This window comes from Lepidochelys kempii, chromosome 3 (genome assembly GCF_965140265.1).
Source record: "Lepidochelys kempii isolate rLepKem1 chromosome 3, rLepKem1.hap2, whole genome shotgun sequence".
Lineage (NCBI taxonomy): Eukaryota > Metazoa > Chordata > Testudines > Cheloniidae > Lepidochelys > Lepidochelys kempii.
The window spans coordinates 94,440,004-94,465,374 of record NC_133258.1 but is presented as its reverse complement, the minus strand read 5'-3'; the positions used below and the strand labels follow the sequence as shown (position 1 = coordinate 94,465,374).

Below are 25,371 nucleotides of genomic sequence, written 5' to 3'. Positions count from 1 at the left end.
CCAGGAAGAATGTGCCAAGCATTAAGTGTGCTAAGAATAAATTTGAGCTAGGATAGGGATAAGGTTACTTTGAACTCCATATTTCATGTTGTCTGACCTACACCTGCCCGCCTGCAAAGAACTGTAATTATATTAGAGAAGCTGCAGGGGCTTTAAACAGCTCTTTCCAGTTCCTTTGCTTTTTGCTGCCTTTCCCTGCTCTGCTGTCCCCTTTGGATCTGGGAATTTTTATTTTTATTTATCGGGTGTGTGGTTCTCGTGCTGGGCTATTTTTGTTAGAAGCTGATACTTTAGTCTGAGCTGTAGGCATTGCCTTGAGAAAAGCTTAGGTTGTTCTGGGGGGGCCAGGACTCTGCAGAGAGACAAGTTCAGAGAGGCACCAAAAGAAGAAACAGAATAGGAAAAGAGGAGGACCTCCTACCTTTTATTTCTGCATCTCCTAATAGAGTCAGTGACCCAGAAGTATCTAAGCTGCCAGTATAACTTGACCTGTTTAGAATATCTCTTACCATCACCGCTATGGCTGAGATTACAACAGAAGGTACTGTAACTATTTTCAAATATAATTAATTGAAAACAATTTGTACTTTGACAGTGTGATTGAGTCAGCATGTCAGTGTGATTTATTGCTTTTTTGGGAATAGCAGTTTTCCTGAAGGGTGGGTTTTTGTGTAAGAAGTGTTTGTCTGGCAGCTGGAGACTCCACTGCTAGTTAGTGAAGCTAGATCACCACATGCCTCTAAAAATAGCATTGGTCATGTAACCTGAGCAACCATAGCTTAGACAGTGATCCTAAAGTGATACAAGAAGGGGAATGCATACTGAACTGGAGCTATTGGGTTTAATATCAATAGGTCCAGTCCTGAACTCCCTACGCAGACAAATCTCCCATCAGCAAAATTGACAGTGAACTCTGTCAGAGTTTCACCCATGTCAGAACATCAGAAATCAGCTCTGTGGTGCTGATCCTACATCTGGCTCAGTGGAGGCATGGGTACACTTGCAGGATCAGGGTCTAAATTTGTAAGCTATGTTTTAATGTTAATTGAAAGTAAACAGTACTGATCCTGCAAGCCTTATCCAGGTAAAGCTCCTATGGAAGCCCATGAGAGCGTTGTTTGGATAACTATTCCAGGGTTAGGCCCAAAGAATGAGAAGTAATCTTATAAACCACAAAACATTTATCCTAACACATGAATATTTCATATTCTTTAATATTTCCTGGCCATTCATATTTAAATAACTTTTAGATGCACAACAATATTTTATCAACAACAGCGCAAGAAGGAAGCTGTTTTAAATTCCACCTTTTTTACTCAAATATTGAATATTTTTAGTGGAATTTCATGCCAGCTTTTTTCCATTGTGCATCACTCTACTGATCATCTTCAAGTTCAATAATGACTTTTTTTAAAAAAATAGGCTTATTGACAGTCTTCCGAAAGTTTATTTGTATTTTGTTTGTTATAGTGTTTCAGTATATTAAACTTGTACTTTTCATCCTTCAATTTTAACCATTCTGTTTGAGAGGATTGGCATTATTCACTATTGATGAATGAATCTCTTTCCCATAGGCTGCAAAATTAGCAGTGTCAGAACTTGCAGTGTTCTTGCTCGATGTTAGCAATAGCAAACGTAAGGCTGATGTGGGTGAGGAGCATGTGGCTTTTTTTTATTTTATCATCAGTGCTTGGATGAGCGTATATATATTGCTCCTGGCAGCAAATAGTAATAAAACAGGTGACATAGCCAGACAGCTCTATCCCAAATGCTGGGGCTAGTTCAAGTAGGAATTCTTATCCAAATTTGGTGAAAACACTGCTCATTTTGTATTTGCTATCTGGAGGATTATATTTGTCCTCAGACATGTGCTGGGCAGTACTGCAGGTGTTAAAGGGACTTGTATGCATGAGGGCAGAATGTGCTTAGATCTGGTTGAGTGCTTTTGATTTGTTTTTTGTTCTTGTGGGAAGTTCCTTGCATATGGTAGATATTCCTAACTATCTCTAATGAAGACTGGCTCAAAATTAATATGAAATACACAAGGCTTTTCAATAGCATAAGTCATTTCGTGGTATTACACATCTATATAGCTTTTCTGTGTTGCTGAATCTGGCATCTGGTAATTGAAATGAAAAGTTCTTTTAAAAAAATCATACCTAGTACTGTTAAGAAGACTCTAAACATCCCTGTATCAAACTTAAAGGCTCTATTCAGCTGTAATGATGTGTATCTTTTGGCCCTGTGTAAAGCAGCGGCAGCTTCAGGTGGTAATAGACGTCAATTCCATAGCAGACTGACCTTAAGTAGATAGGTTGATAGGGCTGTGGAAGCCATCTTCTCCCTTGTGTGTGGAGGAGGGTTATACTGATCATCTGATTTTTTACAGCTGGTTCATTAGGTGGTGTAAAATTTTAATCCATGACAGCATACTATATTTTGAATTTGAGGGTATAATTAAGTTTCATGGTGGAGTATATCTCTCCTGAGTTGTTACTGTTGCAAATGAGGGAGCTTGTAAGTTCAGTGCAACAAAATCTTACAACTTTCCAGTGCATGAACTGCTAGTGACTTCCTGCCCTTAATAGTATTAAACTTTCTGCTCCTTTTATCTTTGTTATACTGACAATCTCACATCATCCAGGCTGTCAGTCAGAACTTGCCTCATGGAATATCATACATAAATGTTAGCATTGCATGGCAAGCAGAGAGCATGGAACCATATGTTCTATGACTGAAGAGAAGGCCTTCATGCTACCTTTGCCATTTTGCCCACTGAACTAAGGAAAGGTTCTCTAGATCTGGTGGGCTGGGGTCATGTCATTTTGATGCAAATATCTAGACATCTTTTCTGTGACACTCCATTTCAAGATAATGCCCTTCTTAGCGTAAATTATGCAGGATGTTTAGGGCATGATTCATCACTACATAACTTCAGTTTTACCCCAGAAATGTAATGCTGTTGAAATTAATAACATTTATCTGCAATATTAGAAACAGAAATGCACTTTATAAAATCTATTATTTAGCAATACGTAGCATTCCTAGGTCTGATTCAAAGCTCAGTACGAACATTGACTATTTTATCCTCACAACACACCTGTGTGCACGGTAAACCTTACATTTCCAAATGGGAAAATATACTGACAGGTTAGGGGCTCAGTTGTGAACCAGACTATGAGCATGCTCAGGGGAATAATAAAGGGGATCATACTCCGGTGTGCTGACTACTGTGACATTAAAAGTCATAAAATGGGAGGGAGAGAAGCTGCCACCAGCTTAGTCCCTACCTCCCCAGATGGTTAAAGAATGAAGAGAGCTTTTGTTCTGGTACCCCAATGCGCTAGCTAGCACAGCTGATCCAACACAGAGGGGGAGTCGTCTACGCTGGGTTTAGGCATGCCACGGAGCTAGTAAGAAACCGGATCTGAACTGTCTCTCTGATGGTATGTCTGTACTTGGAGTTGGAGGTGTAATTCCCAGCTTGAGGAGACATACCCACACTAGCTCTGATCTAGATAACACGCTAAAAATAGAGTGTAACTGCAGCGGCTGAGGCACTAGCTGCCCAGGGTATGTACCTGTCTGAGATGCTAGAGGCACAAATGCTCAGTCATAGTTCAGTCTCTAGTGTCTTCCTGGTAGCTATGCATCTGTACATTGCCCGTTAGTCAGGGCAGATTGCAATGAGCCAGTTTAGCCTTAAGTGATTTACTAGAGGCTCCACAGTTTATCAGTGAGAAAATCAGGATTAGTTCCTGGATTTTTGTTCTGTGCTCAGTTCAGTAGACAAGTAAGAAAAGTTATATAGTCATAAAGCATTTGGAAAGGCAGGTTTAACAAGGTTTGCACACTTTAAAAATAATGTAGGTCATCACAGTGATGTGTGAGAAATAACACATGAGGGGCTGGAGTACAGAGCCATAAAGATATGCAACACATCCTTTGGGTGTGCTTACGCCAGAAGCTACCCGTAACCTTCAATAGCCCAGAAGTTCACACACAGGATACTCAAACAACTGCTCACTCAGAAGTGTTAAATGCATAAAAGACATTTCTAAATGTTCTCAGTTCAAAACAAATGAGTTTAACAATATTTTATATCATGAAAGAATGGCTTCCTTATTCATTCGGCTAAGATCACAAGAAGCGTAATTGGGAAAGTAACTCAAATACTTTCCTGATGGACTGTTTTTTCTCTAAATTATCCTAAATTCACAATTACTGAGGGGAAATCTTCACTCATTGATATATTTTGCTTTCCGCCACCAACTCTCTGTATAACTTTTTTCATGAGTAATGTACCCGAATGCATGGATGCTAAATATCTAAACTGTATTCTTAAATTCATTCACCTAAATTTGGGTTATTGCTGATTATGCACTATCTTATGACTTTAAAAACAAACTTTGTATCTGTGGATAATCTAAGCACTATACGCAGATGTACAGACACTCTTTTCTCAACCTATGTATGATATAATTTTTTTAACATTAGCTTTATTAAAATTTTCAATTTACCTGATATATCCTTGATTAGGAGGCAAATGGCATATCCTGCCCATGCAAAGGGATGAAGTAGATATTTCTGTCTGACTAATCAGATTGTAACATATATATTACTGAATAATATATTTTGGAATATTGGGCCTGATTCTCAAAAAGAAAAGGAGTACTAGTGGCACCTTAGAGACTCTGCCTCCCTTTTTGCAAGGGAACAATTAACTTCCTTCCAAGCATCTAATAATGCTTACACACTAATTGTAGCTGCAAACTTGAATCTGCATTTTGTGGACAGACACACATATGACAGTGTTTCTACATCTGGCCTAGTGTTTTTAAATTTTATATTTTAGTTTAAAATTAATTGAAAATCCCTAGAGTTCTTAGAGCTCTTTAATCCTGAAGCTTTCCATGTTCTGTCTATATACCAGCAATGTATTTATGCACTGTAAAATTGTCTGTACTGTTAAATTCAGAGTAGTAATCAAAAATAACTAGCAATAAAGTTTTAAAAAATTCCTTTCCCCAAATGTTAAAAGCTATAAACTTTATCCAAAGCTAAATCTACTCTTTCTGGGTGAAAACATACTGAGGATGTATCCAGCTTGTTTTTTAAGGCATTGCCTTACAGTAAGGACACGAAAAAAAGTTCCACCACCAACTGACTGTAGATACTCCCGGGTGCCAGCATTACTTTAAACACAGTGGGTGAATATGTTCAAAAGCACCTAAGTGACTCCAGAACCTGAAACCATGTCTACACTAGGAGCGCTTTACTGGTATAGAAATACCAATATACTATTCCTGCAAAATGCTTCTACTGTGGATGCAGCTTTACCAGCAAATTTGTATTTTGTAGTAAAACTCCCCTCCACCCCCCCACTCTTAGTGAAACAATACTGGTAAAAGTGGGGTCACCTGCTGGCATGGCTATATCAGTTAGGGATCACACTTTTTATTTTTACACCCTTGATCAACCTAGCTATGCTGGCAGAAGTCTGAACATGGAAGTTGGGCTATTACAAAAGGGAGAGAAAGTTGATGGGATTTCAGTGTTTAAGTAACATAGGTGATTTTGAACATTTTACCCTAGGAGCTGAGGAGACTCATTGAAAATCAGTGGAACATAGTGCATAGGCTCTTTTGAAAACCCCACGAGGTGCCTAACAGAATCTCTTGGTGCTTAAATACCTTTAAACATTTGTCCATTAAGCATTTTTAAAAAATGATTACCCATTGCCCCTAGCATAAACGGGTTTGAGACTGAAGCTGATCCATGCTGCTTTAGTGACAATGTTGAGAGCTAAAACCTGGGAAAGTAAAAAAATCAGTTCTGTTTTAAAGCAGGTTTCATAACACAGGGCTGGCTTCAGTCCAGGTTGCATCAAAGTAAGAGAAACCAGAGCTGCCCTAGATGAGGCAGGTCAGCTGCTTACAGAGGGAAAGAAGCTTTCTCTTTCTTTTTGAGGCTAATGTTGCCTAGTTTCTGCTCTATTTAAGCAGATTGAACAAGTGGACAATGTTCACTTTATCAGCTAAATGCTTTTTAAACACTCCAGGTTAAGTCCTGGCCCCAATGAAAGTAAAGGCAAACTTCCTTTGACCTCAGTAGGACCAGAATTTCATTCCTACTTTATATATTTTTGTTTATTCATTGTTTTATGATTAAAACTCATGGTCTAAATATAGAAAGTTAATTCCTAGGAAATAGCATAATAGTAATAACTTTTATTTAGAAACCCTTCACCCTGCCAACATCCCTGTTGAGTTGTTCTGAGGGTTTCGCAGTTTGATAAGTTCAAATAGCATAAAATACACAACCAAATAGTAAAACCAAAAGGTAGCATCTTTAGAGAAGTGCATGAAGGAGGGTCAAATCTGTGATTCAGAGGTGTCTCCCACAGTCTTTTAAAACTGAGGAGGATGCAGAGATGGATGAGCGACAGTAGCAGTGGTTCCATGCCCTAAAGACTTTAGAATGATGAGCTCTTTGGTGTTTTACTAATTTGAAATCAATTAAAAAGTACGGCCAACAAAAGCTAACAGAGGAGAACAAACCTAATGTTCTTTATCCTTTTTTAGTTGTTGGCTTTACATTGACCTGTCAAACTGGTAGCAGAGAACATGACGTGAATAAGCAGATATGAACTGTGCATCTAAGGACTTAGCTGGAAACTATCAGCAGTCAGTTATATTCTTCCTTTGTTTTATCCCACATTCATGGTCCTTGACCTGCTCTAAATATTTTTATTAGGGATCATGATTATTTCAAGACTATGTATTAGTCCATTAGGCAAGAGGATGAATCAGTAAATGTTTGCATCCAGTAACTTGCCTCCGTGCATTCGTTCACATTTGTGTGGGTTTAACACCACCCCTTGACTTTATGCACATGTGCATCTTAGGGTATGTCTTCACTGCCCATTGGATCAGCAGGCAGCGATCGATCCAGCAGGGGTCGATTTATCGTGTCTAATCTAGACGTGATAAATCGACCCCCGAGCACTCTCCCGTCGACTCCTGTACTCCACCGCCACGAGAGGCACAGGCAAAGTCGACGGGGGAGCGGCAGCAGTCGACTCACTGTGGTGGAGACACGGTGGTATGTCGACTTGAGCTACGTTATTCATGTAGCTGAAGTTGTGTAATTTAGATTGATCTCCACACACCCCCAGTGTAGACCAGGGCTAAGGGTGGAATTTGATCTAAAAGGACGTACCAGAAGTTACATGCAAGCATCCGCAGAACGAGAACGTAATGTGTGATTATGTCTTAAATTTCTTCTGGACACTGAGACTAATCCTCAGCCAATCAGTGTAGCTTCATGGTAGGCAGTGGGGGTAGAAAGATTTACACCAGTGGAGGGTCTGGCTCTATATTTTTCCTTTTCCTCTGATCTCTTTTATAGAAGATTCTCCCATCTTTTGCTCTGTAATCTAGACGCGCCATCCAGGATTTGACAGAGAGTAGTGCAACTCCCTAAACAGAGGAAAGACCACAGCTGCATGTTGTAAATACAGGGATTATCAGGGAAGTATGGTTGGGCAAGTGGTAGTCAATTGAATAATCCTTCAAACTCACTAGAAACGCTGAGAAATAGAGGTGATCTAACACAAGGAGTGAGACCCCTCTCTGTGGGGCGAGGGAAGGCTAATATACTCATTCATTGGGTATATCTACACAGCAGTTGGGAGGTGTAATTCCCAGCTAGGTAAACATACATATGCTAGCTCCTCTTGAGCTAGCATATTAAAAGTAGCAGTTTGGCGGTGGCAGCTTGGATAGGGTTGTACCTGGGTGGCTAGCTTGAGCCACCGCCATGGCCACACTGCTATTTTTAGTGTGCTGGCTTAAGTGGAGCTGGCACATGTACGTCTGCCCATACTGGGAATTACATAGCCTTTGTCTACATCAAACTGTCTAATCTGGTAAAATCCATTTAGGGCCAAATTCAGCCCCGGCACAACTCCATTCAAGTGGAGTTGCTTGTGTTTACAACTAGTGTTGGATTTGGCCCTTAGAAACCAGGTTTCAGGAAGTCTCTTGTCCTCTTGGTTTAAACCCCCAATTTGGCCAGGCAATGAAAGAATTAGCCCTAGTTCAGTTCTGTAGTTTGCCTTCTTGAAGTCTGCTCTAGAGCTCAGTATGAGTTTGTCTCTAGACTTAAAGTTCCATTTAGTGCTACTCGAACCCATTTTCCAAAAAAAGGATAATATAAAGTAATGGAAATGTAGACAAACTTTCTATCTGGAGAAGCCTCTGCTTTCTATCTTCAAAGATAGTTTAAAGAAATCCTTTGCATATGTGTAATGAATAAAGACTGGCTACTCCCTGTACATGCGTGTGTTCTCTCAACATCAAAAGTATCCCCATACCTTTGCCTGGAGTCAAATTCTCAAAGGCACAATGAATCTATGCCTTTGTTGGATCCTTTGGTATGTAAATGAAATATCTTTCCTATATTCTACTACCTAGACTTAAGCTGTGGTTTTCTATGCACTTCAGAACAGCTGAATCTCATTTCAATCTTTGCAAATAGTTATGTTGATTGTGAGAAACCTATCATAATGTTTTCTCATAAATATTCCATTCTTGTTTTCTAGATCTAATTTTATATCTATATATCAAGTTATGGCACTCATATGGCCTGTAACTTGCACATGTTTTACATATAGGACCCAGTTTCACCTTTAGACTCACCTAGGGTGACCAGATAGCAAGTGTGAAAAATCGGGACGGGGGTGGGGGGGGGTAATAGGTGCCGGTATAAGACAAAGCCCCAAATATCGGGACTGTCCCTATAAAATCGAGACATCTGGTCACCTGCCAATTCCTGCTACAACTGCTGTGCAAGCCTATCTGAAGGCAGAATGGGACTTAAAGCTGTACATTTAACAGGATAACTAGTAATTTAAAAGACCACATGTATGATACAATGTGAGCATAGGTTACACACCCTTGGTAAATCAACTGGAATGTTTAAAACTGCAACCATACATATTAATATATCTGTTTTTAAGAAAAAAGTGAAAGTAAAAAAATCATGCTCTTAGAGATTTTGTGCACTTCACAGTAGCAGCCAAAAATGTGTACAACTATGGATTTCTACAGTGCAAAAGCAAAGCCACACCTACACAACATCACTCGTGCATTTTACTGTTTATGTTGTTGTTTTGTCTTTTAAATAGTGTTGTAACCCTAATCCCAGTGGGAATTTCCTAATGTGATGCATTGACAGACCGTTGTGCCACAGCCTGTGGTGCCTGGTGAAGGCCAGTGGAGAAGTACCCTTTTGCGGGTAGAGATTGTCTTGTCAGGAGAGAGTCATCTTAATATAGAATGTTTGTAAACCTACTGTAGGCTTTTGTAGCAAAAAGGTAGTCATGAGCAAATTCAGGAATTCTTTGTTTTGTGGCTTAGGTGGAAAAAACTAACCCCACAAAAGCCTTATTTTTATGGACTCATGTCCTGGCTACTGCGACCTTGCAACCAGATCCCAAAACAGACACAATTCATGTGAGATAGGTGCTTGCTGGCTCAAGGTCCATAAGCATATATGCTAAAATGGACCCTTTACACCAGACCTCACCAGGCCCTTTAGACCTTTCAGAGTGTTAGCTGCAGTATGAAGTACATAGACTTTTAAGCAGTCTGAATTATGCTCCCACTTGACCATCTTTTTTGGCAAGGATTTATGGGGATGAGGTGGTATGATTTTAATCCTAAATGTGAGAGCTACTGGCTAACTGATTGCTATAGACATTATATGCCACTCATCTATGTTGCAGAGATGGCGATATATTGTGCTAGGGCCAAAGATGTAATAAATGACAAGCATATTTTTTCAACAGATCATTTCCTACCTGAGTAAACATGTAAAAGGGCATAAAGCAAAAGGATTTACATATGTTCTTTTGTTATTTCATAACCTTTTCTGTGCTTGAAGTGAAAAAGATTCCTTTCTTTTTTTTTCTCCATACATCATTTTGTTGTTGAATTGCTCAGGAAACCTAGGCAGCTGGTGGGATTATTTTTGTTTTCTTTTAAAGACCAGAGAAGTATGCTAAAAAGGATAAGTTTATAAATATAGGACTAAGAAGATTTTGCAAACAACTATTTAAAAAACAAAAAACAATTCAGTCAAATAGGGACCCTATTGATTTTGAAAATCCCTGTAAGAAAAGAACTACAAATAAGTCAGACCTTACTTCAGGAAAACATCTGTATTTTGGAAAGGCACTTAAAATATGCTTAACTGTAAGCACATGTTGCCAATAGGGACTAAGTTTTTAAGTGCTTTCCTGACTCCAGCCCTCAATGAGCACCAGATTTTTAGCTAAACTAAATTCAGGCTAAAAAAAATATGATTTTCTTACGATGATATTTTTAAAAATAATTTTAGTTTTAAGAAACAAAGAAGTGATGTGGATTAGTTTTTTTCTCATTAAACTGAAAAAAAAGTTTCCTGCTAAATTACATTTGCCATACTGTGTTTGTCATCTTGTGTAGGCTAACGCATCTCACACTGAGAAGTGCTGAAGGCATCTGCATATAAAGATATAAACAGTCTAACTGATTCAGTTAATTGTACTTCTCCATTTCCACCCATTCATCCGCATTCTATATTCATTTTTTAAAAATAAGTAGAAATAACATTGCCTGGCAGAAATTGCCAAGAGTACAAAAACTACTCGATCCATTTCAAAATTATTATTATATATTATTTGTATTATGTTGGTGCCTAGAAGTCCAGAACACTGTTGTGGTGGGCACAGTACAGATATATATCAAAGACAGGCTCTGCCCTAAAGAGCTTAAAATGTATTCAACTTGTTGTTAATAAATACCACACTTCAGAGATCCTAAAACAGGCCATGGCCATATAGGGCATCATAATTAATTATGGTAGTACTACAAAACCAAACTTCACTGTGAGTATTCATTCAAAATTTTGCACAGATTTACTTTAACTGTGTTTTCATCCCTCTTGTATTTAATTTTTTTCCTCAGTATCCTAATGAATAAACTTTGTACATGCATAGTCTTGTGAAAGGTGAATTTTAAGCCTGAATATTCTGTGACAGCAAACTTTGAATTGCAGAACTAGCCCATGGTGCAAATTGTAAATTTTGAATTTTACAATTGAATCTGATATTTGTGGTTTGAGCTGTTGCTCATTCTATATATGTTGTGTTACTCTTATTGTCTGGTGATTGGATGATTTTGCATACATCATCCAAACAAAGACAATATCACGTGACATGTAACTAACTAGTAATGCACAAATTTTAAATATTCATTATGAACTGCTCTGGATGATGAGGAAAGCAAAAGATCCTTTCAAGAAATGTACATATAGCTTTTTTTTAGTGATTACATTTCAGAATTTTGCTATTTTTGATCGGAGGCAAAAATCCTCAAATTTTTATAAATAGTTTCCGCAGCTGTAATCAAAATGCTTCTATGCTGGGGTACATCGGAGTCCTCAAAGATGTAGTGTCAGGCTCACTCAAATTCCATTGTGATTTTTTTGTTTTTAATTGTATTGCCCACCCAAGTGTTCAAATATCATGGAGGCGCCCTCCCTTCCCCCAAATAATGAAATTAGCTTAAAAATTGTGATATTTTCATAGAATCATAGAATATCAGGGTTGGAAGGGACCTCAGGAGGTCATCTAGTCCAACCCCCTGCTCAAAGCAGGACCGATCCCCAATTAAATCATCCCAGCCGGGGCTTTGTCAAGCCCGATCTTAAAAATATCTAAGGAAGGAGATTCCACCGCCTCCCTAGGTAACGCATTCCAGTGTTTCACCACCCTCCTAGTGAAAAAGTTTTTCCTAATATCCAACCTAAACCTCCCCCACTGCAACTTGAGACCATTACTCCTTGTTCTGTCATCAGCTACCACTGAGAACAGTCTAGATCCATCCTCTTTGGAACCCCCTTTCATGTAGTTGAAAGCAGCTATCAAATCCCCCCTCATTCTTCTCTTCCGCAAACTAAACAATCCCAGTTCCCTCAGCTTCTCCTCATAAGTCATGTGTTCCAGTCCCCTAATCATTTTTGTTGCCCTCCGCTGGACTCTCTCCAATTTTTCCACATCCTTCTTGTAGTGTGGGGCCCAAAACTGGACACAGTACTCCAGATGAGGCCTCACCAATGTCGAATAGAGGGGAACGGTCATGTCCCTGGATCTGCTGGCAATGCCCCTACATATACATCCCAAAATGCCATTGGCCTTCTTGGCAACAAGGGCACTCTGTTGACTCATATCCAGCTTCTCGTCCACTGTTAGCCCTAGGTCCTTTTCTGCCGAACTGCTGCCGAGCCATTCGGTCCCTAGTCTGTAGCAGTGGATGGGATTCTTCCGTCCTAAGTGCAGGACTCTGCACTTGTCCTTGTTGAACCCTCATGAGATTTCTTTTGGCCCAATCCTCTAATTTGTCTAGGGCCCTCTATATCCTATCCCTACCCTCCAGCATATCTACCTCTCCTCCCAGTTTAGTGTCATCTGCACACTTCTGACAGTGCAATCCACACCATCCTCCAGATCATTTATGAAGATATTGAACAAAACCGGCCCGAGGACCAACCCTTGGGGCACTCCACTTGGTACTGGCTGCCAACTAGACATGGAGCCATTGATCACTACCCGTTGAGCCTGACAATCTAGCCAACTTTCTATCCACCTTATAGTCCATTCATCCAGCCCATACTTCTTTAACTTGCTGGCAAGAATACTGTGGGAGACCGTGTCAAAAGCTTTGCTAAAGTCAAGGAACAACACGTCCACCGCTTTCCCCTCATCCACAGAGCCAGTTATTTCATCATAGAAGGCAATTAGATTAGTCAGGCATGACTTGCCCTTGGTGAATCCATGCTGACTGTTCCTGATCACTTTCCTCTCCCCTAAGTGCTTCAGAATTGATTCCTTGAGGACCTGCTCCATGATTTTTCCAGGGGCTGAGGTGAGGCTGACTGGCCTGTAGTTTCCAGGATCCTCCTTCTTCCCTTTTTTAAAAGATGGGCACTACATTAGCCTTTTTCCAGTTGTCCGGGACTTCCCCAAATCATCATGAGTTTTCAAAGATAATGGCCAATGGCTCTGCAATCACATTCGCCAACTCCTTTAGCACTCTCAGATGCAGCGCATCCGGCCCCATGGACTTGTGCTCGTCCAGCTTTTCTAAATAGTCTTGAACCACTTCTTTCTCCACAGAGGGCTGGTCACCTCCTCCCCATGCTGTGCTGCCCAGTGCAGTAGACTGGGAGCTGACCTTGTTAGTGAAGACAGAGGCAAAAAAAGCATTGAGTACATTAGCTTTTTCCACATCCTCTGTCTCTAGGTTGCCTCCCTCATTCAGTAAGGGGCCCACACTTTCCTTGGCTTTCTTCTTGTTGCCAACATACCTGAAGAAACCCTTCTTGTTACTCTTAACATCTCTTGCTAGCTGCACCTCCAGGTGTGATTTGGCCTTCCTGATTTCACTCCTGCATGCGCGAGCAATATTTTTATACTCTTCCCTGTCATTTGTCCAATCTTCCACTTCTTGTAAGCTTCTTTTTTGTGTTTAAGATCAGCAAGGATTTCACTGTTAAGTTAAGCTGGTCGCCTGCCACATTTACTATTCTTTCTACACATCAGGATGGTTTGTCCCTGTAACCTCAATAAGGATTCTTTAAAATACAGCCAGCTCTCCTGGACTCCTCTCCCCCTCATGTTATTCTCCCAGGGGATCCTGCCCATCAGTTCCCTGAGGGAGTCAAAGTCTGCTTTTCTGAAGTCCAGGGTCCGTATTCTGCTGCTCTCCTTTCTTCCCTGTGTCAGGATCCTGAACTCGACCATCTCATGGTCACTGCCTCCCAGGTTCCCATCCACTTTAGCTTCCCCTACTAATTCTTCCCGGTTTGTGAGCAGCAGTCAAGAAGAGCTCTGCCCCTAGTTGGTTCCTCCAGCACTTGCACCAGGAAATTGTCCCCTATACTTTCCAAAAACTTCCCGGATTGTCTGTGCACCGCTGTATTGCTCTCCCAGCAGATATCAGGGTGATTGAAGTCTCCCATGAGAAGTAGGGCCTGCGATCTAGTAACTTCTATGAGTTGCCGGAAGAAAGCCTCGTCCACCTCATCCCTCTGGTCCGGTGGTCTATAGCAGATTCCCACCACGACATCACCCTTGTTGCTCACACTTCTAAACTTAATCCATAGACACTCAGGTTTTTCTGCAGTTTCATACTGGAGCTCTGAGCAGTCATACTGCTCCCTTACATACAGTGCAACTCCCCCACCTTTTCTGCCCTGCCTGAACAGTTTATATCCATCCATGACAGTACTCCAGTCATGTGAGTTATCCCACCAAGTCTCTGTTATTCCAATCACATCATAATTCTTTGACTGTGCCTGGATTTCCAGTTCTCCTTGCTTGTTTCCCAGGCTTCTTGCATTTGTGAATAGGCACTTGAGGTAACTTGCTGATTGTCCCTCTTTCTCAGTATGAAGCAGGAGCCCTGCCCTCTCACGCGCTCCTGGTCGTGCTTCCTCCCGGAATCCCACTTCCCCACTTACCTCAGGGCTTTGGTCTCCTTCCCCTGGTGAACCTAGTTTAAAGCCCTCCTCACTAGGTTAGCCAGCCTGCTTGCAAAGATGCTCTTCCCTCTCTTCGTTAGGTGGAGCCCGTGTCTGCCTAGCACTCCTCCTTCTTGGCACACCATCCCATGGTCAAAGAATCCAAAGCCTTCTCTTCGACACCACCTGTGTAGCCATTCGTTGACTTCCACGATTTGACGGTCTCTACCCAGGCCTTTTCCTTCCACGGGGAAGATGGACGAGAAGACCACTTGCGCCTCAAACTCCTTTATCCTTCTTCCCAGAGCCACGTAGTCCGCAGTGATCTGCTCAAGGTCATTCTTGGCAGTATTATTGGTGCCCACATGGAGAAGCAGGAAGGGGTAGTGATCCGAGGGCTTGATGAGTCTCAGCAGTCTCTCCGTCACATCGTGAATCCTAGCTCCTGGCAAGCAGCACACTTCTCGGTTTTCCTGGTCGGGGCGGCAGATAGATGACTCAGTTCCCCTGAGGAGAGAGTCCCCGACCACCACCACCCGCCTCCTTCTCGTGGGAGCGGTGGTCATGGATCCCCCATCTCTAGGACAGTGCATCTCATGCCTTCCAATCGGCAGAGTCTCCTTCTGTTCCCTTCCCTCGGATGTATCACCTAGTCTATTCTCTGCATTAGTACCTGTGGAGAGAACATGGAAACGGTTGCTTACCTGTATCTGCGTTGCTGGTACATGGACGCTCCCCTTTCTTCTTTTGGAGGTCACATGCTGCCAAATTTCTTCACCGTCCTCCTGTCCCCGCTGCGCAGCCTGCTCTGAATCTTCAGAACGTTGTGCCCGTAGAAGCATATCCTGACGTCTGTCCAGGAAATCTTCAGTTTCTCTTATGCAACGCAGGGTTGATACCTGTTGCTCCAGACCTTGAACCTTCTCTTCCAATATGGAGACCAGCTTGCACTTTGTACAGACAAAGTTGCTTCTGTCCTGTGGAAGAAAGACAAACATAGCACATCCAGTGCAGGTCACAACAGCTGAACCCCCCCCCATCCATATTACCTTCCTCGTACGAGCTTCCTCAGGAGTTGTAGTAACTACTCAGAGAAGCCGGCAAGATGTAAGCCTCAGCACGCTCTCCCCAGGCAAACTCCCTCTGTTAGCCTCTCTGCTGTTCACTGCTCAGCTGGTTCGCAGCTGACTGGCTTTTTATACAGTCAGGCCCACTCAAGGCTCACCTGGAACCAAGCACTCCCAATTCACACTTTTCAAACCACACGGTCAAACTGTCCCCACAACAGACACTCAGATACTCACCAACACAGCCCCCTTCATGCAGCCTTTAGCGTACCTCCTCTCAGGCAGATCCCAGGCAAATTCCCTCTGTTAGCCACTCTGCTGTTCGCTGCTCAGCTGGTTCGCAGCTGACTGGCTTTTTATACAGTCAGGCCCAACAAATAATAAATTCTGGGTCTCTTCTCTTGCCCTCTCCCCCTACCTGGTGTTTGAGCCTATAAAGTTCACATTTTCAATCTTTATGCAACAGTGAGGCCTAGAAACTTATTGTGAAAGCTGAGATGCTCATATAATCACAGAACACCAGGGTCTGAGTCTCTAATAAAAATAATAATATATAACTATATTTGTTATTCCTGATCAAATGACATGACTTGGCAGATCTGCTATTAATAACCACTTTATTACTTATGAGATTCAGACGTGTGTCCTATCAACTTCCTGGGTCCAGCTCCTGTTCTCATGGAAATCAAAGGGAGTTTTGTTTTATTTCAGTGGGAGCATAAACTGGCCTTTAGTGTGTAAACCACAGACTTTTATCAGTTTCCACTGCTCCCTGATTTCAGTAGACCTGGAAAGATCATGAGAAGAGGTGGCATGTGAATTCAAGAACGGGGACATGGTTTCAGTTCCTGAGGATTTATGCTAACTGTAAATCAGTGCAAAATTATTAATCTTGTAATGGTTTCATAACCTAGAAAGCTGCAGGTAACATCCGCTGGATCACATCCTATTAATAGAAACCTACCACTAACAATAAAAAAATAATAACTTCATGTATTTGTCAGTCCTGCCATTGGGAAGTCAATCCTTCCAGCAGAGGGAAAGTATGTATGTATGGTTATCACCAGGTGCTTCAATTCCAGTAATTAATGTCATTTTTACTCCAATCTTAAATCTCAAAAATCTCCATATCCTAATGCAATTATTTTGTTCTTCCTGCTGCACCAAGCTCTTCCTCAAATGCTCTTTTGTTCGTCTTTAATTAGAATTTTAGAAACTTTGGCCCTGATCCTGCAAATAATTAATCAGTGGGATTACTCATGTGCTTACAGTTAAGGATATGCATACATTTTTGCAGGATTAAGGCCTAAAACTTCTTTCATGCTGTGCCCTGTTGTTCATAGACATGACAAGTTTTGTATGACATCTGCAATCTAAGGTAACCTGTGTTTCCCTGTAAAATAGAACCACCACAGGGTATATGAAAGGCATAATTTCAGCTTTAATTGCAAATTTTCTTGGACTGAATCATCATCTGTTTTCCAGTTATTCCATAGTTGACTTTAGCCACTTAATTCTGCTCTTTACATTTTCATCATATTATTTTAATTTGCTTTTCTCTGTATCTATGCAAATTCACAATGAAAACACAAGTTTGCTTATTAATGAATGTCTTGGCTTTGACTACTGAGCACTTGGATTTTGACTGATTGGCAATTCTTCAATGATAGCTAGAACAAGTGTTCTGGTTTCTTTGATGACCACTGTGTGGAACATAAACCTAAGATGTGTTTTTGCAAACACATTGATAAGAAGAGGCACCAAATTATGGTTTCTTTTTTCATAATATTGTATAGTAAGTCAGATGAACAAATAGAATTTTTCTCCCATTGTAGAAAAAAAACATTTGAAGACATTGATAGAGAATATAACAGCTTTTAGCTGTTGGGAACTGGTTTGAATGTGGCTCAGATTTCTTTGATAGTAAATTTTATCCATCTAGATGTTTGAAAATCACTTTGTGAAATGTATTGATTCTCATTCAAGTTCCTGTGGACAGGTGTCCACATCTCAAACCATGACTTGGTTATCTTGTCTGCAATCTCAGCTGGGAGAACAAGGGCCAAATGGATGTAGAAACTGAATTTATCCTGTCATCCCTGGAAACACTGCTTCTGTAGTCACAGTTAAGCACATTTAAGAGGAAGCATAGGGAAGGCTGGACTGTCACGGACACAGAAGACTTCAGTCTAATGTGCTTTCAATTTTGTACCTTTCATTCTGAATTCAGTTTAAACAAAATACTAGTACATTTTTATGTACTCTTAATTTACACCTGAGTTCTAAAAATGGACAGATATTAGAATATATTTTAAACATTTTTAAGACTTTAATCAATAACTTATTCTTATCTGGGTGTTAACATATGATATGATCAAATTAAAAAAAAACAACACCAAAACAACAGAAATACCCTGCTAAGTCATGGGATAAGAGAAGTTACAGATTCACAGCTAGCTCACATGAGCTTGCAGACCTCATTGTAATAAACGACCAGAGACCAAGACTTTGAAGGAGGCAAAACAGATGTAACACTTGAAAGTGAGATAGAAAAACCCAATGGGCCAGACAGAACAAAGACCTGAAAAAGGCACAGCTATCAGAGTAATCTGATCCAACGCAATTGTGGTGAGTGAGTCTGCAGTAGCCAGCACCCAGCAGGTAGTATTCTATTACTATAAAGAATCTAGGAACAGTTCTTTTAAGGCATTGAATAATTATGTGCTACTGCTTTCTGTGCGGAACTCAGCAAATCAGTTAATTAAAAATCATCTAAAATATACTTGCCTAAGCCCTACACCTTTTTTTAATGTTGATATTCCCAGACTTTCTTAAAATATGTAACTATAAATTACAAATGGTGGCACTCTATTATGATTTGCTATACTCAGATACCTTGATTACTTCTATATCAAAATCTTCCCTGTATGCTAGTCGTTATTTGTGTTTTTATTTTGATTGTAATTGTGCTAGGATTAATTGATAAAAGAAAACATAATGGCTTGGGAAATAAATCCCCACCTCTTTAGTTATTTTACACTGTACCTATTGTACAGATCACTAGTCACTCATACTTTTGCTTCACACATGTTGTATATTCCATGCAGCCACTGTAAGACTCATGTATCTGGTGTGTTTGTTAGTTCCCAATTGTTTTCCTTTTTAGGAGCAGCGATGAAGAATTGTATTAGTGAGAGAAATTGTCAGTGATGTAACTGTATGGTTATAGTCAATGCAAGAAAAGCTGCAATAACAACTGTAGTGTAAATGCTCAGCTTCAATAAAGTTGGAAGTATGCATTTTTTATTTGTTATTAGCACTTATCTAATTACCATTGGAACTGCACTCTATTTATATAATAGAAAAGGAAAAGGAAATTAATACAGAAAGGTCCGATGATGAATAGTCCCTTGACCAGACTATAACAGGCTGTGAAATCTTTTAGAGATGTACATTGAATAATTGAATAACTTAGTATCTCTCTGAAGCTTCTTGAAAATTCAGAAAGGACTATCAACTTCTAAATCTGCAAAGGATATATATATCTGTTTTCATTATACTGGCAAAAATATGAGCCTGAGACTGCTATATGAATATTAAGGAAACTTCAGAGAACTGCTTCAAACTTTGCTGAAACAATGAAGAATACATGCCAGTATCTTTGATATTTTAAAATCCTAAAGATAGAAAGTTTAAGGATTGCTTCTATGCATATTAGTAAAAAAAAATGGGGGGAGGTACAAATGGTTTGAGATGTGGGGGGATAATGACAGCCTTCCTTTGTGACCTTGGACAAGTCACTTAGGGCAGGGGTTCTCAACCAGGGGTATTTACAGGGGGTACATCAACTCATCTAGATATTTGCCTAGTTTTACAACAGGCTGCACAAAAAGCACTAACAAAGTCAATACAAACTACAAACTACAGTCAATGGACCTGCTTATACTGCTCTATATACTATACACTGAAATGTAAGTACAATATAAGTTGACTGATTTTATAATGGTAAAAATGAGAAAGTGAGCAATTTTTCAGTAATAATGTGCTGTGACACGTGTGTATTTTTATGTGTGATTTTGTCAGCAAGTATTTTTTAAGTGAGGTCATACTTGGGGTATGCAAGACAAATCAGACTCCTGAAAGGGGTACAGTAGTCTGCAAAGGTTGAGAGCTACTGATTTAGGGCTTGTCCACATGGGGACACTCTGGTAAGTTAATTATCTAAAGGTGTGAATTAAAAGCAGATTAGTTAAACTGCATTACACTCCTGTGTGGACTGTGTGGACTTTTATTTAGTAAGAAAGTGGCCTTCATTCAGTTTAGCTTAATTTTAAAATAGTCTTAATTCAGTTCATTTTAGTTCTGAATGAGTGTGTGCACACAAAGTTTTAATGCAGTTTAATCCACTTTTAGTTCACGCCTGTAGTTAGTTTGGATAAACTTTCCAGAGCGTCCCTGTGTAGACAGGGTCTTAGCCTTTTTGTGCCTTAGTTCCCCATTTATAACATGGGGGTAATAGTACTTCCTTACCTCACAGACTCATTCAGTTTGTGATTCACTATAACCCCCAGATCCTTTCGAGCAATACTGCCACCAAGCCAGTTATTTCCCATTTTGCAGTTTTCCATTTGATTTTTCCTTTCTAAGTAAAGTACTTTGCATTCATCTTTGTTGGATTTAGACCAATTCTCCAATTTGCCAAGGTTGTTTTGAATTCTAATTCTGTACTCCAAAAGTGCTTGCAACCCCTCCCAGCTTGGTGGCATCCACAAATGTAAATCATGGCACCAGTATTGCCTCTGAACGCAGTAGGAACTTTGGATTAGCAGATGTATATATGCAAACATGTAACTCTGTACATCTTCTTCATGGACTACCCATCTGAAGTAAATGTAAAAGCCATGTTACTCCTTTCAGGTTCAGCTGCATCATGGGCATTCAAAAAAGGGGGGGGGGGGAGACATGATGGGCCATAATTTGATAGATGACATTTGGAGAAGTCCAATTTTTTTCCTGTTTAAAGTTCTGAAACTACTGATTTAGAAAGCTTACACAAATGGAGTTTTATAGTGACGCCAACTTGATTGAGAACGTGTGAAAAATAACCTGTGAAAATATGTGTGGGAGATGCCATTTTATGAGAAAGCATTAGAAATCAGCTTCTTGCCTGAGATTCACAGTAGAATTTGGTCCACAATGTATACATAAAAAAGCATAAAAAGGCACAGAGATGTTTCATCTCACTCTTTCATGTTGTAATTTTAATGTAGAACACTTTTTGAGCTACACTACATCAAGTCCTTTGGCTTTATAGAGAACATGACTAAGGTCCTGGTCACAGAGCCATATTCATGCTTGGTGTAACTCAGTGGAGTTACACCAGGCATGAATTTGGCCCAATTTATAACGCCGCTTGCTCTTTCATAGCTCTGTCAGAGTACATTCAAATCTAAAAATAATGTATTTTTCTTTACAAGTTTCTGTCACAAGACATTATATGCACATATGCTACAAGTAATAGAATGCCAAAGTTATAAAGCAACACTTCTGAACTACCAATGAACTACTAAGAAATATAATTTTTTCACTAACATCTTCACTTTCTCAAAAAGTCATGACTCATTGAATCATAGAAAGTAAACAATGTATGTTTTTTCTCCAAAATACAGTTAAATATTTATCTATTTAAAAGGCGTGTTACCTTAGGAAGAAGTTTTCATTACAGTACTCAGTCCTTTGAAAGGAAAGAAAGATTATGATCCAGTTTAAATGTAGGCGTGACTCAGAAGAGTGACATTTTAATCTTAAAAGAGATTAATCTGGAAGGTTTATTGGTAGGATAACAAAGCTTTAAACACATTCAGTGAAAGGTAAGATAAAAATCCTTTGAATTCAAATATATCTAAAATAGAAGATGGTTTATTTTGAATATCTTAATGATTATATCATATCTAAAACATCACTTTCTCTACAGTACTTGAATTAAGATTCTAAAATGTATACCCCAGTCCAAGAAAGTTTTCAACATACATGGTATAGTAAATAATGCCAAATACATGGCATCCTCATGTAATAGTGTTCATATGGTAAGAATAACTGATTTACTTAAAAATTTGAAAACATCCGAACCTTACATAATTATGCAGAATAGAGAGCTTACCAAATAATTGTTATTTAATTATTTCACTTCATCAGGTGTATATCTAAACTGCACTAGCATGCATATGAGGCCATAGACCATGCTTAAAACAACTCCATGCTTAACTCCATGTTTTAACTCCATGCTTAAAACAACAACACCTGGCTGTAATTGCCCTATTCACAAACGGGGGCATCCACTTACTTACACTTTAGTTACATGCATTTTTCTGAAATCCGTAGCCTCCCTAGATTCCATTACCTGAATAAAAAAATAAGACCCTGGACAAAATAGATTGGCATTCTACATAAGTCCAAAAGACTGAATAGCTACTGAGTGGACTTCAGCAAAGTGGTTTGCAAACCTAACTTGGATAATAAAAATAATGCTTGACTGCCTTCCAAATTAAGAGACTCAGTCAGTCTGAAAGGCAGTTACAATGTTAGGGCCTGTTTACTGTGATATACCCAGGGTACAGTCTAGACTAATGAGTAAGACTACATTACTACGTTTTAGTCACAGGTATTGTTAGTAGAAATCATGGACAGGTCACGGGCAGTAAAAAAAAATTCACAGCTCGTGACCTGTCCATGACTTACTATATATCCCTAACTAAAACTTGGGGGGCAGGGTGATGCCGCGGGTGATGGGGGGATGGCCCGGAACCCCCCACTGGTGCTGGGGGTGGTGGGCGGTGGTGCGCAGCCCAGGACCCCTATTGGTGCTGGTGGGGGGGGCAGCAGCGTGAGGCCTGGGACCCCCCTGGGTATGTTGGGAGAGGGATGGCAGGGCTCCCTACCCAGCTCCACATGTCCCTGCAGCTCCTAGTGGGGTGGGCAGCCAGGGTGGCTCCGCGTGCTGCTCCCGCCACAAGCATCAGCTCTGCAGCTCCCATTGGCCGGGAACCGCAGCCAATGGGAGCTTCAGGGGTGGTGCCTGCGGGTGCCAGCAGTGCCTGGAGCTCCATGGCCCCTCCGCCTAGGAGCTGCAGAGATATGCCCATGGGAGCCAGGGAGCCCTCCCTCAGGTAAGCGCCACCCGCACCTCAACTCCTTGCCTCAGCCCTGAGCCCCCTCCCACACCCAAACTGCTGCTGGTGGCCCAGAGGCTGCCCCTGAGCCAGCACCGGCCACTGCAGAAGTCACGGATGTCACAGAAAGTCACGGAATCCTTGACCTCCGTGACAGACACGCAGCCTTACTAATGAATAGCTCTGCCATCCCTGCCCTCTGATCTGGGATTGTGACTTGCCTGCTGGAGGCTGTTTTGAGAGCAGTCCTGACTGGAGGCTACAGCAGCAAAACAGTACAAAGGGCACCCCAGATTAGAGGGTGGGGATGGTACAGCTACTTACTAGTCTAGATTGTACCCTTGGTATGTCACATCTACACCTCCACTGAAATGCTACGGCAGTACAGCTGCAAAGATGCTACCTATGTTGACAGGAGGGCTTCTCCTGTCCACTCCCCTAAGAGGCAATAGCTAGATTGATGGGAGAATTTTCCTGTCGACCTAGCGCTGTCTATACCAGGCTCAGGTTAGTTTAACTGCATTGCTCCTGGGTGTGGATTTTTCATACCCCTGAGCAATGTAGTTATACCAACCTATTTTCCTAGTGAAGTCCAGGACTTAAAGTTTTGAAAGAGTAGATCATTTGAAGATGGTTTACCTTGACGAAAAGGCCTGTTCCTCCATCTTCCTCATATCACTGACTACAAGACCAATCTTTACCTCAAACTGTGAAAATGAAAATGCCATGGGGGATGGAAAATAAATCCACTCCTTCAGGCCAAAAGTTATCTGCTGCAGAGCCAGTCTGCTGCTTCTAATGTAGCCTCAAGGATGTAGTGTCCTGTGTGCACTGTAATGGTGGATCTGTGCACTGGCAGATCGACTAGTCTCAGATCCACACCAAGAAGCCCTTCTAAGTGCTTTCCAGGCTTGAGAGCTCTTGTCAGTGACTCACAGGGAGAACCCCACTATGAGCCCTCTGGCGTGCAGCACCCCTGTTTTGCGCGACGACGCCAATTCTGCTGTGTTCAAGGCGATTGGTTCCCAATGGGGAAAGGAAAGAGAAGAACAGGATTTGAATATGTATATTTGTACTATAAGGCTACTCTTCCTTCCTTTCTTCAAACCTGCTGATTTTGTAAAAGATCTTTTGCACAATTGTCTTACTTCCCTCAATCCTCGTCCCCTCAAAATTTCCCTCATTCCTTGATTCACTTTGTACCACATAGGTGAAATACAAATGACGTCAAATGAAAGAAGCATTTTTCAGTCTATATACTAATCTCAGAGTCCTGCTTGCTGCATTATGCAAATCTTCTGGTGATCCTCAAGCATACCATATACAGACAATGTGTACTATTTAATGACCTCCCATATAATCTCAAATTCATATTCAAACTCAAATTCTGTTTCTATTTTAGGTTCTTATATGGCTCCCATTATCATAGTATTGGTATGCCCTATAATTGTTAATATATTTATCCTCACAACACCTCTTGTAGCATATGTGCATATAATGTCTTGTGACAGAAACTTGTAAAGAAAAATACATTATTTTTAGATTTGAATGTACTCTGACAGAGCTATGAAAGAGCAAGCGGCGTTATAAATTGGGCCAAATTCATGCCTGGTGTAACTCCATTGAGTTACACCAAGCATGAATATGGCTCTGTGACCAGGACCTTAGTCATGTTCTCTATAGAGCCAAAGGACTTGATGTAGTGTAGCTCAAAAAGTGTTCTACATTAAAATTACAACATGAAAGAGTGAGATGAAACATCTCTGTGCCTTTTTATGCTTTTTATGTATACATTGTGGACCAAATTCTACTGTGAATCTCAGGCAAGAAGCTGATTTCTAATGCTTTCTCATAAAATGGCATCTCCCACACATATTTTCACAGGTTATTTTTCACACGTTCTCAGTCAAGTTGGCGTCACTATAAAACTCCATTTGTGTAAGCTTTCTAAATCAGTAGTTTCAGAACTTTAAACAGGAAAAAAATTGGACTTCTCCAAATGTCATCTATCAAATTATGGCCCATCATGTCTCCCCCCCCCCCTTTTTTGAATGCCCATGATGCAGCTGAACCTGAAAGGAGTAACATGGCTTTTACATTTACTTCAGATGGGTAGTCCATGAAGAAGATGTACAGAGTTACATGTTTGCATATATACATCTGCTAATCCAAAGTTCCTACTGCTTTCAGAGGCAATACTGGTGCCATGATTTACATTTGTGGATGCCACCAAGCTGGGAGGGGTTGCAAGCACTTTTGGAGTACAGAATTAGAATTCAAAACAACCTTGGCAAATTGGAGAATTGGTCTAAATCCAACAAAGACAAATGCAAAGTACTTTACTTAGAAAGGAAAAATCAAATGGAAAACTGCAAAATGGGAAATAACTGGCTTGGTGGCAGTATTGCTCGAAAGGATCTGGGGGTTATAGTGAATCACAAACTGAATGAATCAATGATGTGATGCAGTTGAGAAAAAGGGTAATACCACCCTGGGGTTGATTAACAGGACTGTTGTATGTAAGACACAGGAGGTAATTGTCCCCTCCAGTCAGCACTGATGAGGCC

At 40.6% G+C, this 25,371-nt stretch overlaps 1 protein-coding gene across 1 annotated transcript in view; it reads left to right on the top strand.

Moving 5' to 3' along the window:
* Window positions 1–391: 391 nt before the first annotated feature.
* The window catches only part of TRDN (triadin), a 115,725-nt gene continuing 90,745 nt past the window's right edge, over window positions 392–25,371 (top strand). Inside the window, exon 1 of the mRNA XM_073337201.1 lies at window positions 392–541. Coding sequence (XP_073193302.1) covers window positions 520–541 — 22 coding nt within the window. The 5' untranslated portion in view covers window positions 392–519. The remainder of the gene's footprint in view (window positions 542–25,371) is intronic.